The sequence below is a fragment of the Falco rusticolus genome, chromosome 4 (assembly GCF_015220075.1).
Source record: "Falco rusticolus isolate bFalRus1 chromosome 4, bFalRus1.pri, whole genome shotgun sequence".
NCBI classification, from domain to species: domain Eukaryota; kingdom Metazoa; phylum Chordata; class Aves; order Falconiformes; family Falconidae; genus Falco; species Falco rusticolus.
In genome coordinates, this window is record NC_051190.1 from 75,191,121 (window position 1) to 75,214,904 (window position 23,784).

At 38.2% G+C, this 23,784-nt stretch overlaps 1 protein-coding gene across 2 annotated transcripts in view; it reads left to right on the forward strand.

Annotated features, from left to right (window-relative positions):
* CDK14 (cyclin dependent kinase 14) overlaps positions 1–23,784 on the forward strand; it is a 316,491-nt gene that overhangs the window by 81,074 nt on the left and 211,633 nt on the right. For both annotated transcript variants that reach the window (XM_037386401.1, XM_037386402.1), the window contains 2 exons: positions 2,220–2,465; positions 13,529–13,623. In XM_037386401.1, coding sequence (XP_037242298.1) covers positions 2,220–2,465; positions 13,529–13,623 — 341 coding nt within the window. The remainder of the gene's footprint in view (positions 1–2,219; positions 2,466–13,528; positions 13,624–23,784) is intronic.

The window sequence follows — 23,784 nt, forward strand, 5'->3', positions numbered from 1 at the left end:
AAGGTTAAACTGTGCACCTTCAATATCTAATTCCAAACTATTACTGCTTCCAGTAGAGGAAATCAATAGTAACAGATGTCTTGCCTTTTTTTTTTTTTTTTTTTTTTTTAATGCAGTGCTTGCTTAGCACACATTAAAGCTAGACGTGGAGATTCACCACTGGAAAAAGGAACTAGAAGCAGCAGTCATGGCATTATTATCTATAGGATGTGTATAACTCTGGATTCCAAACATTTTAACTGGCTACAGTTGGGCTTTGGTAATTTGAAAGGAAGACAAATACAGCTTTGGAACCTTTCCTCCCTATTTCCTACCCCTGTTTTCTAGATCGTAGGATGTAATAGGCTGAGAAATACTTACTGATTTATTTGCATCCATGTCGATTAAGCAAAATAGAAGCACTGCTATTGTAATAGTGATTTCAGTTTACATTATGTTTAAACATCTTTGTTGGTAGCAAGCATTGCAAGAACGCAGATCTGGAGAGGACAGTGGGAAGTATGTGGGTGCATGTCTGTGCATATAAGTTGTTTTAGGGAAAAGAAGCCAATTAATTTTACAGGAAGGCTAATTAAAAATTCTTTGTGCAGCAGCTCTTTATCTTGTGTCTCTGAAGTAAAAGACCAAAATTACATAATAGCCTTAATTTTGGCCTGAGAGGGAGTTATCGTTGGAATGAAGGGGGTCTGTTCCTTTTCTCATTTAAAACTTAGTTAAGTTTTGGTCTTGGAGAAACCACTTTAATAAGAAGAAATGTGAACCCTTGTAAAGCCTGCTTTGTCATGGTAGTGATGTCCTTCGTTAGAGTTGACCTGTTGTATGATTGTTTGGCCATATGGCACTGTGCAGGAAATGTACTTTAAATTTTTAATGTACAAAAGAAATCTTTGATCTACTGTTACAGTGGATCATCAAAACCACAAAACATTAAAACCGTAAAAACCACAAGATGTAGTCACTCAGCATTTCTATAAACAATTGAAGAAAGTTCGATATCAAGGCACAGAATTCCTCTGGGGAAATGGCAAAGAATAATTTATTGGAGAAGTTTGTATTGGAGATACTTTGAGTTATGGGGGAAGAGTCATTATTACATGGTAATGATAATTTTTTTTTTCATGTTAACTATTTTATGACAGCAAGTTTTCAAAAACGCTTAGATTGTACGTGCTTGAATGCAAAGTTATGCTTCTGTAGTTGTATGTATATGAACGGTATAGTTGACAGCAAATTAAGACTGTCTATGCCTAAATACTTGCAAATATCATGGAAGAAATACATTGTAGATTCTTGTGATTTGCCTTACGATTTGAGGATTCTCTTGGGACTGCTTACATCACACTTCAGAACTTTCCCCTGTAGCCTGAAATCTAGAATTACTTCTTTTCTTCTCAAGTAAAAGGCAAGTCCCTTATGGGTGAAAACAGAAGCTGAGGCCTCAAATACAACCCTCTATGAACTGTGTGATTTTAAAAAATGTCTTGTATGTTGGAAGGTATTAGTATTAAAGATATAAATGTGCATGACTGGAGCATCTAAACTTGCTGTTATGCCCATTTAATTCTTTTGAACTAGCGTTAGCGTATTTTGGTAGCTCAAGCAGCAGATTATAGTCTTTGGGGCTCGGCAGTCTCATACTTCATGGTAACAAAGAATTGAACTTTTGTGCTTTAGTGTGCCATTAAGCTGCAGTCTCACATTTCAGTGCCTGGGAATTGATTTACTGATTTGATTTTCTGATACATATGGTGATAATAATAATAACACTGTATAAGCATTATTTAAAAATACAATAATATATTGGTATTGGATCTTTGGCAGGCCAGCACCAAAGTGCACACACAAACTACCATCATTTATTTTAGTTTGGTCTCATCCAGTTGTAGACAAATGGAAATCAATACTGCTTGCAGATATTGGTAGCTGGATTGGAGAAAGAAATGAAACATTATTGTTGCTAAGAACACGTACAAGAATACAAATGTATGAATTTTATGTATGTTCCTCTTTTTTTTCTTTCTTTTCCAGGATCTTTTAGTGCACTGTACAAAGACAGGCTTGTATGTGTCCTCTATGTAAAATGAATGTGTTGTTTGCAATCTTAGCGTAGAAACAGAAGGTGAATGTTCATGAAATCCAGTGCCTTTTTTTATGCTGACTGATGTATGGATTGACACTTTGAGTCTGTTAGAATCAATGAATGCTGTTTTTCCTTTCAGATATGTGTCACAAAGATGTCTACACGGAACTGCCAGGGAATGGATTCAGTGATCAAACCTCTGGATACAATTCCTGAGGATAAAAAAGTCCGGGTTCAGAGGACGCAGAGTAGTTTTGATCCATTTGAGAAACCAACTAACCAAGTGAAGAGGGTTCATTCGGAGAACAACGCTTGCATTAACTTCAAAACCTCATCTGCAGGGAAGGAATCGCCTAAAGTAAGGCGGCACTCCAGCCCCAGCTCTGTAAGTGCACAGTCTTCACACCTATGTGTGTACCAAATGGTGGAATTACTAACACCAGACAAATGTTTTCTTGCTTAAGAAGGAATTATTACATGGAAACAAACCAAAAACTTCTATTAAAGATGTTTCCCATATATATTTGTAGTTTATGTATAAAATGGAGTAAGAAAATAGAACTTGAAGAAGAATGTATTTTGAAATTTCTCTCAGATATTAGCTAGGATGTCTTGCAGGATTTCTAGGCATTTTCCTCTCCTGATCCTGGTATGGCATTAAAGCTGCTGTAATGTTTATGTTGCAAATTTTTCAGAGGGTTGCTTATTTTTGAAGAGGAGCTCCTTCCCATAAACCAGTGAAGTGCCTTTTTGAATTTTTAGATTTAGTTTTTAGAGAAACGGGTCAGATTTGACAGATGTTGTTTACATTTTAAAATTATCTTCTAAAAACCAAGTAGTAAAAATAATATTTATTTCTATGTCAGAAACTGTGTGTGAGAGAGAGAGAGAAGAGAGAGAGAAACAGCTGAGAAGGATTTGGCAGCCCATCATTGTTTTATTCTCAAGTATTTTGAAAGAAACTAGATAAATAAAATGTCATCTCTTTCATGAATAATGCCCAGAACAGATTTCCCCCAAAAGACCTTCAAAATTATTGAAAAGCTATTTCTGTTATGCTTTGGCAAGAAAAATCCATAATAATGTGACCTTTGAGTCTAAGACTGCAGATCTAAGCAGAACGGATGTAACACTTCAGATCTTTATTGGCGTGAAATAATTTAAAAGGTTGATTGCCTCTTCTTTTTTTCTTTTGTTTCTTTTTCATTTTGCTGTCTTCTGGACATCTTGTGTCCTCCCTACAGAAGTTTGACGGAATCCTGTCAGACTTCCAAGAAGGGGCAGAGATTCATTTTCTGTAGTTGAGCTTTGTTTAACCCATGTAAATTTAATGGATAAGATGTCATGTCTCCAGGGCACTGTCCTTTTTAGAAAAGGTTACATTTTAAAATGTAACCATCTGTAGCAAAAACAGGTTTGCTTTTCCATCCTTGCCTGGCATTATATAGCTGCTGCCAAAGACGTCTCCTGTGTGTTTCAGATGAGTCCATAGGAAGGAGTTCTTACCATAAAACTTTTGCAATCATTAAGGATGGGATGGAGCAGTTTGTACCATGTTTACCTGTGTGTCATGCCTGATTATTGTTGGCACCACAGCTATCAATTTAAATGACTTTTTTTAGAAAGTCTTCCCTTAAGTTTTTTTTGCAGTATTAACTCACTCTCTACCTCTGCTGTTCTTACCATGTCCCTCTTAGAAACTACTACTAATTTCTGTTAATGCTTTATGTACTTATTTTCTATTAAAACTGAAGAGTTTTATTTGCTTTGCTTCCAGAATTTTAAAGCAGACTTTTTTAAAACTGTGTTATTGGCATCTTGTTCTTTTCCAGAGGGCTGGTACTCTACAGTGTTCATGCAATCTCATATGATCCCAGTATATTCTTATGTAAATGATGTTAATGCTTCTTCTACTAGTATGCTGCTGGTTAGAGCTCTAGCTAGACATACGGTTTTGGTAATCTTCCCCTATGCTGACTCACCCAGACTTGCTGCAGACGTCTTGTGTTAGAGTAGGTGCATAGGAATTTCCTGAAATACAATTCTTGTTTCTCAACTTCCCATAATTCTTCCTGATCTGTATAGCTCTGTTTGGTGAACTCAGTTCTTCCTTCTGCTTGGAGGCATTGTTAGTAATTTTTGACTTTTCCTCACAAGGAGCAATCCAAAGAGCACCTGGCAAGGAATAAAACTTGTGGAATAATGTCAACATTCATACCAATGAAGAGGGAAGAGCAGAACTTCACAGCAAAAGGTGGCGTTAGCCCTCTGCTGATTGCACGTCACGCCTGGTACTGCCCAGCAGACCTAACTTCACAGATGATCCAAGACAGAGATATGATCAGGCTGCTCCCCTTCCCCCAGAGTCTGAATACATTGCCTCAGGCAGATGTTCTGATGCACATTTCATTGAGCATATGTCTGTGTGGTTAGTTGCAGGAATTTGTCATTTTCTGGTTTTGAATTACACTTGAATTGATGAAGGATTTTGGGGTTTCATTTTTCTTCTAGCCTTGATGTTGTAAAGCAGATGCCCTTGCTACTTACTTTTCTGATCACTACTTTTTTTTTCTTCTGTGTCAGAGGACTACTACATATTCTCCCTTACTGAATTAATACTTGATCCTCTGGAAATTCTTCTGCTGTATAGATTATACCAATCTGAATGGTCATTTCAGTTTCTGTTAATGTTCTTTAGCATGCTATACCCTCTGGGCTGTAGTGGCTGCAGTTGTGTAGTTGTGTTTGTTTCAGTTTTGCTTCTACTTTATGTAAGCTTTATTTTAAGATACTCTGATACATGTAAGCTACCTTCCATTTTCACTTTGTATGCTTGATTAGTAGAGGAACTGAATTAGTGATAGGCTCTTCCCTTTCGTCATTTGAAGTCCTCTATAGCCATCAGGTGGGGCAAGTGATGCGTACAGAAGGTACATGGGTGAGGCTTGCAGTGCCATATCACTGCTTCTGCTCAGGTGAAAGTCCTTTATTTGTCTCAGAAACATTTTTCTAGATGCAACCTGAAAGACCTTGTTCGTAATGCCCTGGGGCATTAGCTTCAGTTTTGATGAGTTTCAGAAGCTTTATGAGCTTTCTGGCAGGTATCAGCTTCAGTGTTTGGTGAAGATCACCAAATAATGCTCCACAGGTGGCATGTTACCCATTTTGTGTTTTACATACCTTGAAAATGCTCTGTGCCTTGTGATGAGAAAAATCACACGTGCAGAGGTTTGGGGAAGCTGGAGCTCTGTGTTACTGCCCATAGATTGTCACTTGGAAAATAAATTGTTTCCTCTTGAACACGAAGTAATTTTCTGCAGTTAATGTCACACCTTGTTGCAACCCAGTAGTAATCCTGTGTTGTTAATTAGCGCAGTAGTATACAGACAGAAGTTAGCACTTTTTTTGTTCTTATAAGACAAGCAATTTTTATAGCTATAGAGGTTTTTCCACCTGACATTTGCATACTTATTATGTAAAACAGTCACATTGATTCCATTTTCTTCCCCCCCTTCTTTTAAACATAAGAAAAGATCCATAAGTGTGATTTTCAAACTGTTTAAACTGTTGAAATTGTATGTTATTATGGAATGGAATTTCCAGCAAATACTTAACCCTTCTATCACGTGAGGAAAAATGGGTAACATTCACCTTGGAGGCAGTGAAGTAGGTGTTTACCTACCTGTGCATCACCTGTTGCCAACTGTTAGAAGGAGGGAACTTGGCTTGACAAGCCTTTGCTCTGATCCAGCCCAACACAATATATGTGTGCATATTATACATATATATATTATATACATGTAGCTATAGTTATGTGCACTTACCTGTCTGTCTATATCTATCTTTATAAAAATCTTTTTCTGTTTTTTTCCTACCAAGGGAAGAAATTTGCTTTTCTTTTCCCCTTAACTGAAGAAACAGTAAAGCTACAAAATAAATTGGACAAAATAAAAAAGAACAACTCAAAACCAAACACATGCAACACTTCCCAAAATAACACTGGCTTTGGAAGATGGTTTGACTCTAATTCTTTGAAATTTTTGAGATCCATGCTTTTTAGGCACGTGGCCTTATTTATTTTTCTCCAGTACAAGGTGAAGTTTTATTGTATTCAGTGTACACATTTTATACACCAAAACAGTACTTTTGCACTGTATGTAAATAGAATATTGCAGGTTCTGTAAGCTAGCCATCAGGTCAAGATTTAGTTAAGTATGCATCAGTTTATTCTCTTTGAATGGCTTAAAATCCATGGCAATGAAGTAAAATTTCATGCTTAAGGTATATATACTACCTTCCAGTTACTTTATAAAAACTAAATGCAGCAAACCACTAATATTCTACCAACTCATATAAATGTAAAAAAAAAAATTTAGATAAAAATAGTTGAATAAACAATGCTTTACTGCATTGATTGCAACTTTTGGGGAGAGCAGCCTTTCTTCTGTTTCTGTAAATTCTATTAATTTTCAGTCTCGTTATATGAACTTTCTTTCAAAAAAGTACAAGCAAAAAGCATAAACTGATCCTATCAAGACATTGTAAATCAGCTATATAAGAAATCTTAACTTTAAAGCAGACACTAAAGTTAGAATTTTGTCTAAATTTCTCATTTTAGGTTATCATTTCTGTCTGCCTAAACGCTTGGTGTGCTGTTCTTGCCTGTCTTCCTCTTCAGGTGTATGCAGCCTTCTGCAGTTTTAGGAACCTGTTAATTACTAGGGTAACTGCATCCTTCCTGGTCAGTACTCTTTATTGAAGTAAGAAAATTTTGGAGTCCAGCATACAGAGCGGATTTTTCTTTTCTGGCACAAGGGAACCTTTAATAATTGTTAACCTGGGGGATACACTCTCTAGATGATGAGGCAGATAAAATGTGGCAGTTGCTCCAGCTTCTGTGCTTTAATAGCCTGGAGAACAAGTAAACAGCTTTAAAAACTGCATCTAGCCCTTCCAGAGAGAGCTCGATGGTTATTTCTGCTCAGTTGCTCTTAATTTATGGCTGTGTGTTAAAGGGTTAGAAAGATGCAAGCAACAGGATAGGATCAGATAGTGGAAGAGCTGAGATTAAGGCTCTGTTTGAATTCTTGAACATCTTTGTATCACTTGAATATTGCCTGAGGAAACAGTCCAACTTCCAATGTTATTTATAAAAAAAAGTGTGATCAAACTGGCCTGTTGTTGTAGGTTGGATACAACCTGAAATCAGTGTGAAACTTTCATATGGTTTTGTGAAAGAAGCTTTACCCCATTGTGTCAAAGAAGACAAAAAAATAAAATGGTTAAAAAAAAATAAGAATCTTCTGTTGTTCTAATTTAATCTCAGTTAAGCTTCTTGGCCTACCTTTTACCTTCGAGTTTTTCTGGCAGTGAATTTTTTTCTTTTGAGGCACATAAACCCCCAGATCTTCAGTTTTGATTTTCAGTAATTTACAGTGGTACTGTGAGCATAATATTTTTTTCCCTTGGGGATAGTTTTTTATCCCCAGAAGTTTAATATCCTGCAGGATATGTGTTTTTTTTAAAAAAGGTTTATTTAAAACTTAGGCTCAGGAGTGTGATGGTTAAGTGTGACATTCACAAGCTGTTTTGCAGTTATGAAAAATGCATGAGAACATAACCCACACAGCTTCTATAAGAATAGTCAGGTGATTTTCAGTGTAATTTTCCATTAAAGTTTTCTTTACTACATAGATCTTGAAAATTTCAAAGAGAGGTATTCACATGACAGTGTAGTGCAAAGACTCATACTGCAAGATCTTGGATTAAACCTATTACCCCGTCTACAGTCTATATCAATGGAATGGCTATTCGAAATTACCTGATCAGAAAAGACAGATTCCTGTCATTTATTTTTCTCTCTGTTATTTTTAATACTGTCACATCAGTTTGAAATACTAGCTTCTTCTATTTCTGTATTCAGCATTTTGGCATACTCTTTCTATCCTTGTTACTATGATCTGTGTTTCCTTAACCAGAGGGGAAAAAAAATTCTAATCTCAGTTACTGTAACCTGTGCTGCCAGAGATGCTCACTCCCTGTGCTCAGTGGGGCTTTTAGACTAATCTTGCACTGGGAAAATTGTAGGCCAATAATAGGAAAACTAGCTTAATGGCAACTATTCTTCAAGGAAAGTGAAGCATAAAAGCAAACAACTAAAATTCCTGTTAGATTTCTTGGAGGAAAAGACGTGCACTGTTCTGTGCTCCAGTTGCCAGTGTCTTCTTGGAGGTAACGTGATCCGTGACAATTTGTGCTGGCTTACTTTCACAGTGACTTGGGAGTATGTTTAATTCTTCAGAGGCACGGGGATCTTTACTCCCTTCTGTCCTAGTAATTCATCTATCTTTCCCATCTGAGTGCTGTGGAAGATTTCTCACTAGCATGAAAATTCACTTTTCAGTGATTTTTCCAGTGGTATCTATTTCTTGTTCACAGGTTGATTGCTGCCTGTTTAACTTTTTGCCCATTAAAAAGTTCAGTCTTAGTCACGTATGCACCTGTGTTTTATTTTTTTCTTAGCTTCAGAAATTCTTTTTTTTTTTGTAGCAAATACAAAGCTGTAGCACTGAGCAGTGGCCTTCTTTACACCTAAATAGCCCCACTGATGTTTGCTATATACAAGTTTGTGTGGGCATAGGGAGGAGATCTCTGTTTGGCTTATATCCAACAAATCATGATAAATTTAAAGAAAAGACTTGAAGGCTTTAGTTAACTAAACAAAAAAATTACACATTCAGTAAATAACCAGATTTCAGATATGGTAAAGCTTGTCCTTTTATCACAGTCACTTTATGTTGTGACATGTTTTGGTTGACGGCCGGCTGCACATGAGCCAGCAGTGTGCCCAGGTGGCCAAGAAGACCAACAGCTTCTGGGCTTGTATGAGAAACAGTGAGGCCAGCAGGGCCGGGGAAGTGACTGTCCCCCTGTACTCAGCACTGGTGAGGCCGCACCTCAAACACTGTGTTCAGCTTTGGGCCCCTCACACCAAGAAAGACCTTGAGGTGCCGGAGCGTGTCCAGAGAAGGGCAACGAAGCTGGTGAAGCGTCTGGAGCACAAGGCTTATGAGGAGCGGCTGAGGGAACTGGGGGTGTTTAGCCTGGAGAGGAGGAGGCTCAGGGGGGGCCTTACTGCTCTCTACAGCTGCCTGGAAGGAGGCTGTAGGCAGGTGGGGATCTCTTCTCCCAGATAACAAGTGACAGGACAAGAGGAAATGGCCTCAAGTTACACCAGGGGGAGTTAAGATTGGGTATTAGGGAAAATTTCTTCACAGAAAGGGTGGTCAAGCATTGGAACAGGCTGCCCAGGGAAGTGTTTGAGTCACCATCCCTGGAGGTATTTGCAAGGTGTGTAGATGCAGTGCTTGGGGAGATGTTTTAGTGGTGAACTTGGCAGTGCTAGGTTAATGGTTGGACTCTATTTTAAACGTCTTTTCCAACCTAAATGATTCTATTACTTTGTGGTTCTGTGTTGGTGTTTTAGGGGGGTAAAAAGCAATACGGAGAAGTAAGAAGAAAGGAAAATTTATAGTGGGTGGAAGTATTATAATGTTAGATCTTCAAAAAGTAGCTTTGAACAAACATTTATCAAAATACATGTGTTCAGCTAAAATTAGCTGAAATTCAGCTAAAATTAGTACTCTTTTTCTGTTGAGAAATCTTGCCTGGGTGAAATTGGAGGATTACACCAGCTTTCTAAAACATAGGGGGAATTCTTGGAAGGCTGCTGCTTGTGAGGTGTTGGGGCTGATGGCAAGCACTGTACATTTGACGTGCTCTGGATATGTCTCACTCGCTATGTGTATTTCAGTCAACCACTTCCTAGGCAGAATATGGGATGCTCGTGACTCAACCAACACAAATCTCTGTGTATATGTTTTCCCATGTGTTTTACCGGAAGGAATAAAATAAAAGAAGAGCTTGTACTTAAAAGTAATTTTTCTGTATTTGATTTTAATAGTAGCATTTACTAAAAAAAAAACAACAACAAAAACCCAAAACAACAACAACAAAAATTGGCACCATAATCTTGCTGTGACAAGACACATTTTTTGAATAGATATGGTTGAAAAAGATAATGTGGAGAAATCTGAATAACAAAATTTACGGCCACGAAGCTCAGAAAATAACTGTGTGAAAGGGAGAGTGCAATAATAAAGAAGGCTGAGGTGGTTATAATTGTCAGCAGTCACAGAGAATTTCAAATTATTTAGATCCCCCTCCATAGCCCTTTATTTAGACCCCTTTAAGCTTAAAACAAGTTTTGGGAAGTTTCCTGTTTTTGCATTATCTCAGTCAGTCTTCACCTCCTTTATAATCCAGAAATAAAAGGAAAGGTAAGAAGAGTATGAACTTCTTAACCTTATAAGCAGCTTGTAGTAAGTTTGAATTATTATTTGTAACTCCATTTAAAGAAAAAAATGAGAAAATGTTGGGGAAATGGTAAACTTGTTCCTTCATTTTCTGAAGTAATTGCATGTGCTGAGTGATATCTGTCTTGGTGTTTCATTTAGAACTATCATGCAAATTAGTTTGCAGACTCTGCTGCCTCAGAATTTATTTAATTTTTTTTTTTTTTGGTGAAATCCTCTGAAGTGCTTTTCTACACCAGATACCTTCAAAATTTTAAGCCTTTTAAGATTACTAATGCAAGGAAAAATAATGTCCATTTTCACAAAGGAACATCTCTAATACTGTGAAAATGTGGGTGATCCCATCTAGTGATCCAGTGGGAATACAGCTGAGCTCCACTGCGGAGGTGCTGTAACCTGCCAAAGAGGAGGATTTCAGCCACGTGGTTTTACTGCATACGAGGCAGACGGTGGCTCATGGGTTTCTGATTGTTTTCTGGTTGTTTCTGGTCTGCTCTTACTCAGTGTGAGCAGGCACTGCACAAGTGATTTAGGTTGCTTGGGGAGGGTGGTGGGTCAGCCTTGCTGCTGCAGAGCTGAGCCCTGGGGCACTGTGTGGGGTTATCCCTGAGGACAACAGAGTTGAAACCAGCACCTCTTTTGTATGCTCAGGAGTGAGCTCACCTCCTGGTCCTGCCACTGCAAGATTTAGCATTTTGCCTGTACTTGGTAAGGATGCAGCAGCTTCCAGGAGAAGAATGAGTCAAAAGGCATGACCTTAAATCTATGCTTGTTGCAGCTGGAATATGGAGAAATGAGCTTGTGGTTGCAAGAGTAGTTACTGTTGATGATTTACGTGTGGTAATGGATTAAAGGCTTCCTGTTGCCTATCAAGATCTTAAGGCATTACAAGTTGTTGTGACCTTTATATTATAGTTTTCAGCAGTATAAGATAAAAGTAAATCTCAGTGTGAAAATAAGGAATTGATGTGAAACCCATGTATAAACCCTGTCCTTTTTCTGCCTTGCTATGAGGAAACCAACAGTGAACTATTCACTGTTAACTAGGGCAGCATTTCCATTCCAGCTGCTCACAGTGTGTTCACTGCAACCTGCAATTTGGGAAATCCTTTGCTATCACTCTTCATTATATGGGAGGCACTTTAATATCTAAACACTTTTTTTCTATAGTTGTATAATGTTGCATTAGTCCATAATTGGGTATTTTAATGAGAAGGCTACTTGAATAAATATTCTAGTGACATCTGTAATAAAGCTGTGATTAAAAAAAAAAATATTTGTTTCTAACCAGGCAGAATGCATTTTTAAGCACAAATGGGGAACCAAGAATATTGCTGCCTTATCTATAATGACGTCTTCCAAATAGTAACAGCAAAAAGATCTGAGCGGTCTCCTATGACATATTTTCATTGGTCTATTAATATTTAGGAATTAGATAGCAAAATAATAGGTTGTTATGTGTACTGGAGGGACATGAAAGGGCTCAATTTTGCAAACCTACATGTGTATATTCAGATACCAATCAATAGAAAGCTGGGATTTTCATCTCAGAAAAAGGTGTATATATGCCAAAGCATCCGAATTTTGTCTCAGGACTACTGTAGAATAGTTGAATAAAGAGATTTTTTGTGTTTTCTGGCTAATGGTTAATTGGATGTAATAGAGGGGTATGAGGTACTAAGTCATCTGACCTGGGATGTTCTTTGTTTAAATAGAAGTAATTTTTAGGCTCAGTTGATTTAAAACTTTTGAACATGGTTTTAAAAAACCTGTGCTGTAATGTTTGTTACCTTTCAAAAAAACATGAAATGAGTACTTTTTGTAAATCGGGTGTAAGATCCTAAATATGAGTGTACACTGTGCACAGCTGCACATGTCTTAGAGTCTCCCAGTTGTATTCAGTGCTGGATTTCCTTGGCTGCTTTTCTTTGTGATGTTATAACCAGAGTACTAACAAATCAGCCTCTGTATGTGATTTTGAGCATTGGTGCTGACCCTCCAAAGTTTCTGCTCTATACTCTTTTGGTTGGTTTAGGTACAGGACATCTGGGCACTGCAGTCTAAAATATGCTGAGATATGCTGAGAGCAGCTGCAGGTCATTTTTTTGCAGTATCTTTTGTGTCTTGGGGAGGAAAAATAAAAAGCCCTTCCCTTGCAGACAACTGGAAAATGGGAAAGTTTGGGAAAATGGGATGCACTTCGGAAAACTCAAACATTTTTCCAAGAACTGAATTGGAAAGTTTTCATATCAGGTGGATTTCTGTTTTGGCAGTGTTGTGGTGTTCTCAGTTAGGACTGTGTAAAAGTGGGATAAGTACCTGTCTAAGATAAGTCTGTCATCTGGCCCTTTGAGCAAGAATTATTGCTTAGCTTAGTTTACTTTTAGACCACTCACTTAAGCTGCAGATATTAAGGCTACAGGACTTTAATCAACTGTGCTGTATATACATGCCATTCTAAGTATGGTGTGATTATATCCACAATCTGAAGACTGTAAACATAAGTCAACATCAAGATACTCTCATTAAAGATGCTTTCCTGTAGTATTTTGACTGCTACCTCGACAATGGTTGATGTAATGGGACACTGACTACTTAGAGCAATGTTGGGGAGGGGGGCTTTAGTCTTTAAAAAAATAAATAAATAAACAGCTCTTTTAATCTGGCTTTGTAGGGCAGATTGAGAATGTTGTTTAGATCTCTTAACAAAGACAGATGACTAAGTTGTTAATGATCTTTTTCCTGTATGAAGTGATGCATGTGAAAAATAAAACAGAAACATCTCTTTGATTAAGCACAAAATCCTTTTGATAGTTCCAGTGGTGTAAGTGTATGATTGATATCTGCAACCACCATCTGGGGTGTTGAATGATATTTTGAGTAGGCCATTATATTGTTTCATTAGCTCTGCTATTGTTATTTTTATTTTTTTTTTTATTGTTGGCTTCTGAAAACATGCAAATCTGTTCTATGAGTTTTGATAGCGATGTGTGGTCTCTAAAGGCTGACTCAAAGCAGTTAATGTTGTGGGTGCAATACATGCTGAAAGATCTTTTTGTTTTGTTTTGTTTAGCCTACAAGCCCCAAGTTTGGAAAAGCAGACTCATATGAAAAACTGGAAAAACTAGGGGAAGGGTCCTATGCTACAGTATACAAAGGGAAAAGCAAGTAAGTGATGGTTTTCTTCATTTAATTTTGTGTGTAAATGAAGATAAGCAGAGAGCATTGACTAATGTTGCTGCACTTGTACATAGATCCCTGTGAATGGATGCAAAGTGGTACTGACAGCCATGTGCTCTAGTGAAAGAGACTGAAACCATGTTGCATAGGTAACATATTACATGCACACCAGAACAAGATGAAATTCCATCTTGTTAATCTGGTTTTTTGTTTGTACTTGAATGTTATAGTGCTTTCTCAATATCCATACCATGTTAATTATTACGGGTAAAAACATGATACACAGTCAAGTAGCTTTTTCTGATGTTCTGAGAGCAATACTGAATATACGCAATAAGTTGTTGGTCTTTTTGTTTGTCATTATAAAAAAGCTTGAATAAAATCATATGAAGGGAATGAATGGAATTTTGGACTACTATAGTTTGTTTACAGGAGTTTATTTACAATCATTGCAACTACTCCACCTCAAAATAACCTAATGTATACATGTCAGAATTTTTTTTTCAGCCACTGTAATGTTATGTATTGCAACTTTTTTATCCCCAGTGCCCTAAGTTGTTCTATATTGTATAACATAACTCAGTAAACGCACTTAAAATATGCTTCTTGAGCTTTGGTTGAGAGTTATCTTTTGTCAAGCAGTGTTTTGTGTTCATATATTTAATCAAGTTTTCATGATGAAATTTTCAATAATAAAGCAGTTCTGAGAGAGGGATTGGGTATGTGTGATATCTTCATTTTAAAACTTCGTCTAGTGAACGATAGATGAGGCAATGCTGCCATTCTCAGCAGAGAGAATATCATGACAGTCATTGAACAGTGTAACTACTGAAACAGTGAAATACATGTTAACATTTTCCAGGGTCATTAAGTTAGGTAGGTACTGAAATGTAATTTTTTTTCACTGAATATTTGTAATAAATCAGAATGAGGGATGCCCGCATCTCTCAGTAACTTTGAGAGCAGTGCGCATAATGACAGCTGATAAGAATAAAACCATGTTCTAAATGTACAAGTATTTACACTTCTGCCATGCCAGTGCATGTATTAATCTTTCAATGGCAGCTTTCTTCAAGAAAATGCAGTTACAGTGTATTGTTAATGGTTTGGTTATGCATCACTCTTAAGTTCCAGACATTATACACATGTAAGCTTTTTTATTGGGGTCTGCATAATATGAGGAAATGGTACAGATTTCAGCTTGCACCTTATTACTAGGACCATTCAGTAAAATCATAGCATGTGTCTGGTGATAGTTATCCCATATGCCTGGGCTTTCAATAACACTGAATTAAGGTAACAGGGTTGCTAGATGCCCCAAAAATCAGTGGAAAAGACTGAAAGTTAAAACCAAAGCAAAGCACTTCCCTGAAGCTATTTCATTCAGTGGTGATTTGTGAATGTGTTATGAAGCATGGAGTTGTTAGAAGTATTCATGTGTTGTAGTAGAGATGACTGCAGACCTGTAAGAAATGCTTCAATGATGTTAATGGTAGTTGAATAATAAATTGAAATTATTGGGCACACTACATTCTCCATTATAAATAACAAACTCTGGATACATAGTGTGAAATATAACGATTATATGTGACTTTATTCTGCTGCTTCATGACATCTTTTGCAAGGTCTTTAAAATGTATTTTGAAGAAAGTGTGTATAACTAGAGTGTGGATAAGAATGTATATGCAGAGCGTATTTCTAATGTTATAGTAATATTCCTTCACTTGCTTAATTTTGATCGGCTTACTTTTTTCCCCCACTGAGAATTATGTAATTCCTGTATTACACTGCACCATCCAGTTTCAGCACCTCTAGTCCAGACTTCTGTTTCTTGAACTAGAGTAACAGTTGAATTACTTCTCAACATCGGGAGATTGTGCTTCAAGAACAGGGTAAACACTACAGGGTCAAACTGCTATTTCAGAAGGAGGTGTTGGTTGAGTAATGTAACCTTGTTGCCTCTTATGTTCCTATGAGAAACTGAGGAATCTCTGGCCCAGGTGGTATCCCCAAAGAAGAGTGAGCACCACTGCTATGGCATACTCTCAGGGAAGATGGATGGCGGGGGCAAATGGGTGGGCCAACACTGGCTCCAGCCATTCTGTGAGAGCCTGACTTTTGTGCTGCTTTTCTGGCAGATTGGCTCAGACTGTTTCTAGCTTTATCTAAAATGATAAAGGAATACAATTTTTTTCTAGCACCTGCTGTAGCTACATAGGGTGAGGCTGTGATATGCATCACTGTGTTCTCCTGGCTACAGGCTCAGTGGGAATTAAAATGAGCAAAACAGGTCAAAAGAGGTCTGTTTGTTTTGGCGTGTGCCCAATTTGACTGCTGAAGGATTAAGCCCTCATGGCACACCACAGAATGCAGACATGACTTTTATGTGGAAAAGCTGGTAACACTTGCACAAGTGCATTTTGGTCAAAATGTTTGAGAATCTCTAATTCTCAAGTAACTTTAATGCTGGCCTTTCTCATTTCACCAAAATGTTTCTAAGATTTATCCGTAACTGTAGCTGAATATAGAGAATTTAAGATCAGATTGAGCTGTTTTGAATGACGCTTTGTACTCAGAATTATTGTGCTTAATAGTTGTCACCAGCTGCATGTGGCAAGTGGTGGGGTTTGGTTTTTTTAAATGCATTTCCTGAGATATATTACAGCTTTTAAAATTGTTTCCCCTGCTGTTCATAATGATGGAATAAAAAATTCATGATCTTAGCTTACTATTTGGAAAGACTGAAAGGTACACCTGCCTCCAAAGACACAAAATCAGCCATTCATTTCTTAATATTTAAAGTAATGCATGCAGTAGCTTCCTTTCAGGACAAGCCTGGCTTTTTACAACTTGGAGCAGTATGCGTGGTACCAAGCCCTTGCCTTCCTATCAAACCTGGTTTTTTTCTAAGTATTTGTGGTATTATGCCAGGAAAGTGAAACAAAGTGGCCTAATTCCTCTTACTAGATGATGGATTTCTCTTTTTGTAGTCAGACAGAAATGATTCTCTAGGGTGAGGAAGCAGCAGAGTGAACGGGACTGTGTTACTGAGGAAAGTGAAGCAATACGCTCTTAGGCTGGGCTTTTTTTGTTTATTGGAGAAATAGCCAAGCAGCCATTTGTTTCTGGCTGACAGTTGCATCAATAGGCAAATCTATTTGATTTCACATGTTGCACATCAGTTGTGCGTCATGAAACTGATCTTGGCATGTTCATTTTCTACTTCCATTCAGGTTAGATTCTCACCTTACTTAGTTGTATAAAATCCCAAGAGGCTGCTTACTGCATGAAATTCAGATCACTTCGAAGTGATTTCTACTTTTTTTTTTTTTTTTAAAGTAAAATTTTTGGGAAAAGTAGGCCTAGGAATTTACCGATAACACTGTAAAAAATTGTGCAGGTTCCACTGGCTCTCTGTTTGGCTAACACCTTGAACCTTTACCATACAATAGGTGCAGAGCAATAGGTGACTTTTGAATTCATGTATCATTTCATGGCGTGGTTGAGCTGAAGTGATGTCTGTTGGTGTATTGACACATATATCTTCCTGCTGCCATTGACCTTCTTCCCCCTTGAGCTTGATTATAAATTTACCTGAATGTACAGCATTGGGATCTGGCTTGATCTGTGGCACATAAATGTTGATGCAAGTTATGAGAGTCTGGAGACAAAGCTGGTGACAGCACAAAGGAGCTGCTGCCAAGCAGAACCCCTTACAAAGCATTGTGGAGGCCTCACATCCCCACATTGGGAACTCTGCATATTGCATTTAAGGGAAAAACCTGTGCTTTTGGCAATATTATGAATTGGCATGGTTTCCATCCTCTCCTCCCACTGTGTTCAATTGCCCTTCAAGGCAAAGATTTAAAAAAGATTACCTTGGTTAAAGCTATGTGATCTGTGACTGCTGCTTGCACAGCATGCATCTGTGTTTTGAGAGGCAAGCCAATAGTATCTCCACTGGTTCTGTACTGCTGTGGTCTTGATCTGCTTCTTGCTTTTCCATGTGATTTTTAGTGTACCTTTGCTTTTTTTGGTACCTTTTACTAAGTTGCATGTGCTCGAAGTATTACAAAAATATGTAGAATTTGTAAGAGAGCCCAGTCAACGCGTTTTTTGTCTAATTTTCCTACCACAAACTTAGATAATTCCAATTTATCTTAGTGAAATGCTTGTCCTAATTGTCACGTGAAAGGGATGGGGGGGGGGGGGGGAGCGGGGGGGGAGATTCCCTCCGCCCTGGGTGTTTGATCTGTCTGTCAGCACCCCAGGAAAGCTGAGACCCTTGCGCCTGACCAGTTTGTCAGTGTCCCATTGCAGGGACCCTTCGCTGAATCGGAGGGCAATTCGACTGCCTTGTTCAGGGAAACAGGCCAACAGCATAAGGGGGACCCCTCAGCGGGTCTTCCTACTTTATTGGATTTATGTTACCCACTGCTGGCAACCGCTAGTGTCCACAAAGGATTAACACTAACAGTTTCCGGCATAACACTTCTCATTAATATAAAATTATGAAAAATTAAGGTTCATGATTCACAGTGATAGAGACTGTCTGCAAAATCAAGCTTGAAGGGATACACGACCAAACTATATACAACTCAAGTGTAATCACTAATAACAGCCAGTGTGAGTTAGTTATTGAGCGCGCATAAGACAAAGTTGTTACCCAATAGGCGTCGCTATGGGGGGAGAAGACAGGTTCAGCCCGTGGACTGACCCCAGAGGTTACGATGGAGTCTTCCCCAACTTCTCCCCTCATCTGTTCACCTCTTATACTTCATAGTATATTGCATATTCATTCATCATGCATAGGATTGGTTACAAGTTTCTCACTTGTAATGCAAATCAGTACGCGTCCTCAGAGAGCACTGCTGAAGTTCTCTGCTAACTATGTGTGCTCCTCAAGGGGGGCTATTTGAGTTGGAGGTTGTGATCTCCCACTACCACAATTATCTCTGTCCTATTTTCAGCTAATTTTCTGTTGATGTCAGTGGATTGCAACACCTTATCATCCTGTTTCCTCTCATAGCTAGAGCTTTCTTCACTTGAATGCGTAACTTAGACGATGGTGTTCTTTTCAGTGTCTGTTCTGTATTTCTCGTGCTCCCCCAAGGGTGGCCACCTTGATTAGAAGTCCCTTCATTCACAACAACTTCAGAGCGAGTCAGACTGACCTAGCTTTGTGAACGCTGAATCAGTCTGGTAACCCGGGAGTTTAGACAACAATTTCCACTCTGCCCTGGACTTATTTCAGTCCAGGACCAGTCCATTTCCATCACATTTAGGTGGCGCTTGAGTGACTCTAGTCATACGTGTTGCTACTAACTGCTGTCCTGTGCCCGGTGAGGTGTTACCTTGGAGGCAGGTAACTCTGGGAGGGAGGTGTGCGTTAGTATTCCAATGAAGTTGTTTCATCCGAGGAAAGTCATTTCACCACAGCGGTCGGCTCAGCCACGGACATCTCATGGATTCTTCACGTGACAGCTGGTATGCAGCTTATCAGCTGTGTGGTGCCGTCAAGTTCCCATTCCTGGAGGGAGCACAACAAGCACGGCTGCGGTGTCTCCACTCCACTCCATCCTGGCTCCACCGTCTGTCACTCCCATCAGCATGTGCTGAGCTGGCAGGATGTGTTGCTTAGGGAACTGTGGGGATGTAGATGCCGTGCATGCCAACCATCCTGAAGGCAATAGCTGTATTTTACCCTAAAAAAGCTTTCTGTAATACTGTGCTCCTATTAGGACCCAATTTTCTCTGATTCCCCCTCAAGGTGATTTTTCCACAGCTAATAAATTCTGGTCCCTATCCCTTTTAACTATTAATATGGGAAATTGGTAGAGCATGAAGCAGAACACAGTAGAAGCTCTGAGCTCTCATTGACTGCAGTGTTGGGACAGCCCTTCAGTCACGGTACCTTTCCCATTTCTTTTGAAATATGAATTTTTTCTGTTCAAGTTGGCTCCAACATTTACCCAAAGATAAAAGCTATTTTTTCAGCTCGCCAGAGCATTTTACATTTATCTCCATCAAAGGCAGTACCTTTCACTATTCGCCTGAAAATCAATACAGAGTTCATGGTATAAAGCACAGATCTTTGAGAGAAGTTGTGCTCAGCAGGACAGGCACCATGCTCTGCACTGGCTGCTTTGTTGGTTATTCTTGGGGCAGCAGGGAATGTTTGAATAATCAGTGGGAACTACCTGTATTGTTGTTGACATGATGTATTGTAATACGTGTTATGAATTTATAGCTGCCCATCATATTTCATATATATGTTTGTGGATGGCTGCTCACAAGAAAAAGGATGACTTAAGTATTTTGTTTTTATATTTATGATGCTGAAACCTTCACTGAGGATGACTGACAGGACTAATTACCATTCTGGCTCTTTTTTTAAGTTGCAGAATTTCTTTTACTTGTTATGAAACCTCTGTGACTCTTTCATTGTCTTTTGCTTTAGGTGCAATCTGTTGCAAGTGCCACAGGCTTTGGGTGGCCTGAAGAGCTTACCATGGTTTTATCTGTTATGCTGTCGCTTTTTAGTCGTTCCCGTGGCTTTACTTCACACCTGCATGAGGTCTTGAGTTCACATGCTCCCTGACATTTTTCATGTGCAACAGTCCAGTTCACAGATAATTTCTTCATGTTTTGGCCAATTTATTTAGACTGAATACTTCAAAATTGCTCTGATTCATGTTGCCTTAGTGACCTAAACTTTCTGAACCTTTTATTTCTTGCAAATTGTGTGAGGTCAGTGTTCATCTACAAATGAAGCTCTTTTCATCTGAGGATGCCAGATGGCTGGAAAAGGATTATATATTCATGGATTATGAAAAGGCACTTTATGGTTACCTATTAGAGCTTCCCCTTTTTTTAACTTCTTCCCCTCCTCATTTCTTTTAACTGATGTGCTTAACTGAGTGTTGTAGGCATCTTTTTACCATACATATTAAAGCCATGACATGGGTTTATAAAGTGTGTACATAGATGCTTTTGAAAAAGTCTCTAGCATTGTAAATCCTTATTAAAGCAAATAACTTCAAGTTGAACTGGATGTAAAACTAATGATGACTTGATGTCAAATTAGAATGCCAAATGGTGGAAAAAATTACTAAAGGAGAGTAAGTTCTAAAATAAGTTACTAAGATTCTAACTAGAAGAGACTCATTGACCATACAGATTACTGACTGAGTGAATTTCTCAGTATTTAAAAGAAATATAGGGAGATTTTTCCTCTATAGTTGTATATATAAAGAGAACATTACACTATATATGCTGCGCTTCAACTTGCAAAGCACTTTACAGAGATGACTTAGCATTATTATCTCCTGTAACAGGGGACAAACCTGAGGAAACAAAATACATTACTTACCCAGGATTGCACAGGAAAATGTGGTAGAAAAACTAGAAGATAGTTGTATTGGATACAAGTGCTAAAAGTTATGGGGTAGTAATGTATTGGCACTAATGCATATATGCATGGTTGGAATGGTAAAGCAAATGCTGAAGTAATTTGGCAGCTAAATGCCGTTATGCACCAATATCTTTTCCACTTGGCTGTGGAATGGCATCTCTCAGGAGATCCCCTGTGACTGTTTGCAGGCAGAGTTGTAAGAGGCTACTTTACTTATAAGCGATACCACTTTATTTGTCTTCCAGTTGTCTTTATATGAAAAACATTTATACAAACACCAGTGGGGCCCAAAGAGCTGTGAGGTATGTGGAGGAGGCCCGGTGCTCTGCATTGCTCTCCCTGCTGCCAGTCCCAGGTGATTCGCTTCCAGCAGGTGTAGGTCAAGTGCAGCCCCTGTGCATAGATGAGCAGCTGGTTAGTTTGAACTGAATGATGTGGGCTGGAAGGTAGGGATGAAGGACCTGGAGGTAGACCTGCTTCTGTTCAAGTGAGAGCTATCCCATTGTTTGTATGAGACTGCCTTAGTCCTGTAAGGAATGGGATCCCTGAGTGCCAACGCTAGTTAATAATTTTAATCCTTCATCTCTCTTGGAACTCTTTTATGGAATCATAGAATCATTTAGGTTGGAAAAGACCTTTGAGATCATCAAGTCCAACTGTTAACCCAGAACTGCAAAGTCCATCACTGAACCATGTCCCTAAGCATCGCATCTACGTGGGTTTTTTTAATACCTCCAGGGATGGTGATACCACCACCTCCCTGGGCAGCCTGTTCCAATGGTTTGATCTTGTATTTTTCAGCTCTAATAAATGTCCTTAAGGAATTATCCTTAATCCACTTGGTTCTGCAAAAGCAAGGTAACTTTTATTTAGGATGGAGGTTAAAAGATGGTGGGAGTCAAAAAGAGAAATTGAGGGGCTGTGTAGTCTCTTGAGTATTTGCACCATAGGGCTTTAGTGGAACTGTAAGTAGTTGTTGTAAAGTACAAACTGAAGTCCTTTTCAGTAGGAGAAATAGAATATAAACCATGTTTACACTGAACTGTCTTTTATGATAATGACTAGAAGAAGTGTTTCCCTCAATGTGGAATTAATTACTTGTTGCTAGAATAATCAGAGGTGACTAAACCTACAGTGAATTTGCCTCTCTCAGGTTTCTTCAAAGGAAAATTCTGGCAGAGCCTGGTTTCATTAGGCTGCCGCGGTCTGTTTGGGGTTTTAGACATCTGTTTGTGACATTAATAACACTACAGAGTAGATCTAATCAGATATTCTCAGGTTTTGATCATCAAACTTTGAGTTTTACATGTAAATGAATATTTAACAATTGAAAGTTACTTCATAAAAATTAGTTTCTTGAAATGTGTATCACAAATAAGAGCATTGTCACAATACCACCTACAGATTTTTCTTTGCAGAAATGTTCCCAAGCTTAGCCATTGCTTGAGTTATGAACTCAGCCTCAACTCCAGACAGTGGTAAAATTCTGTATTAAATAAACAAATAGAAATTGGAGTGGCAGATTTTATGTTAATTGACTCTTTTAAATGTGTTTATATTTAGAACATTTATGGCATTTAAATATAACTTGAGAACTTAAGAAAATAGTGTTATTGTACTCTTTTTTTTTTCCTCTGTGTGTCGTCAGCATTATCCCAGTGAAGCCAATTAAGTCATCAATTACTTTACGTTCATCAGTATTATATATTCTTAATGATGCATTAAATAATTTCTAATCTTCTGTACTTTCTCATAAATGGTCATTTTTATAAATGTATTTATTTTGGTAATGCTGATATGTGGTGTTTTAGAAAAGGCTGAATGAGGCATTATATTAACATTTTTTGAAATATCTGGCTCATTTGTATTGTTTATACTATACAGACTTTTACTATATGTCACATAAACCAATTTGGACTTTTTTTTGCTGACATTGCATATAAAATTAGTAATTTATTAGAAGAGATTATGTAACATTAAAATGCTGCATTTCCATAAATTGTAAAACTGTCCATCAGCTGCTGGTGATGTGCCTAGAGTAAAGTAGTTTTGTGCGATGGTTAGGGAGGCTTCAGGACTTCTGTCCTTTCTCTGAAGGTTTTTAGATGAGAGAGAGGAGAGCATGAGTTAATTTAGGACGGAGGTGGGTTTGTAAGTTACAAAATAGGAATTTTATCATAGGTATTGCCCTTAATAGAAACTAATGAGACAGTTGACAGGGTGAACATAAGTGAAACCCTTGACCCAGTTAAGTGTATTGTTTTGAAAGGGTGTGAAATTGTTTACTTTGGAGAGTGAGCAAGAGAGGTGATTTAATGAATCCTAGATGTTAAAAGGGGCAGCAGCATTGCCTTTTCACTGTCTGAAAGGCTGTCTGCCTGTCTGTTTTTCTACTTGTGTTTGAAAATAACGACAGTAGTGAGTATACTTTGAAAGTTGAAGACAAATGTGAAGTAATATCTGGGAGGAATCTTGCAAACCTTATTTTACCACTACTGAAGACTGCAAAGACAAGTTGTGATAGGTTGCAAGGCTATACCCTAAAGTAGCCCTTAGCTCACCTCTGCAGCATCACCTAACTGCATCCTCAGATTGCATCAGTGGCAGAATAGTTAAAGGATATGAATATACCCATCTATCTCTTTTGACTGTTGATACTTCATAATTTCTCACATTTCCAGTTTTATATGCTCCTGGTTATAGAAAATGAGCTGAAAAAATAAAAGGCTTTAATA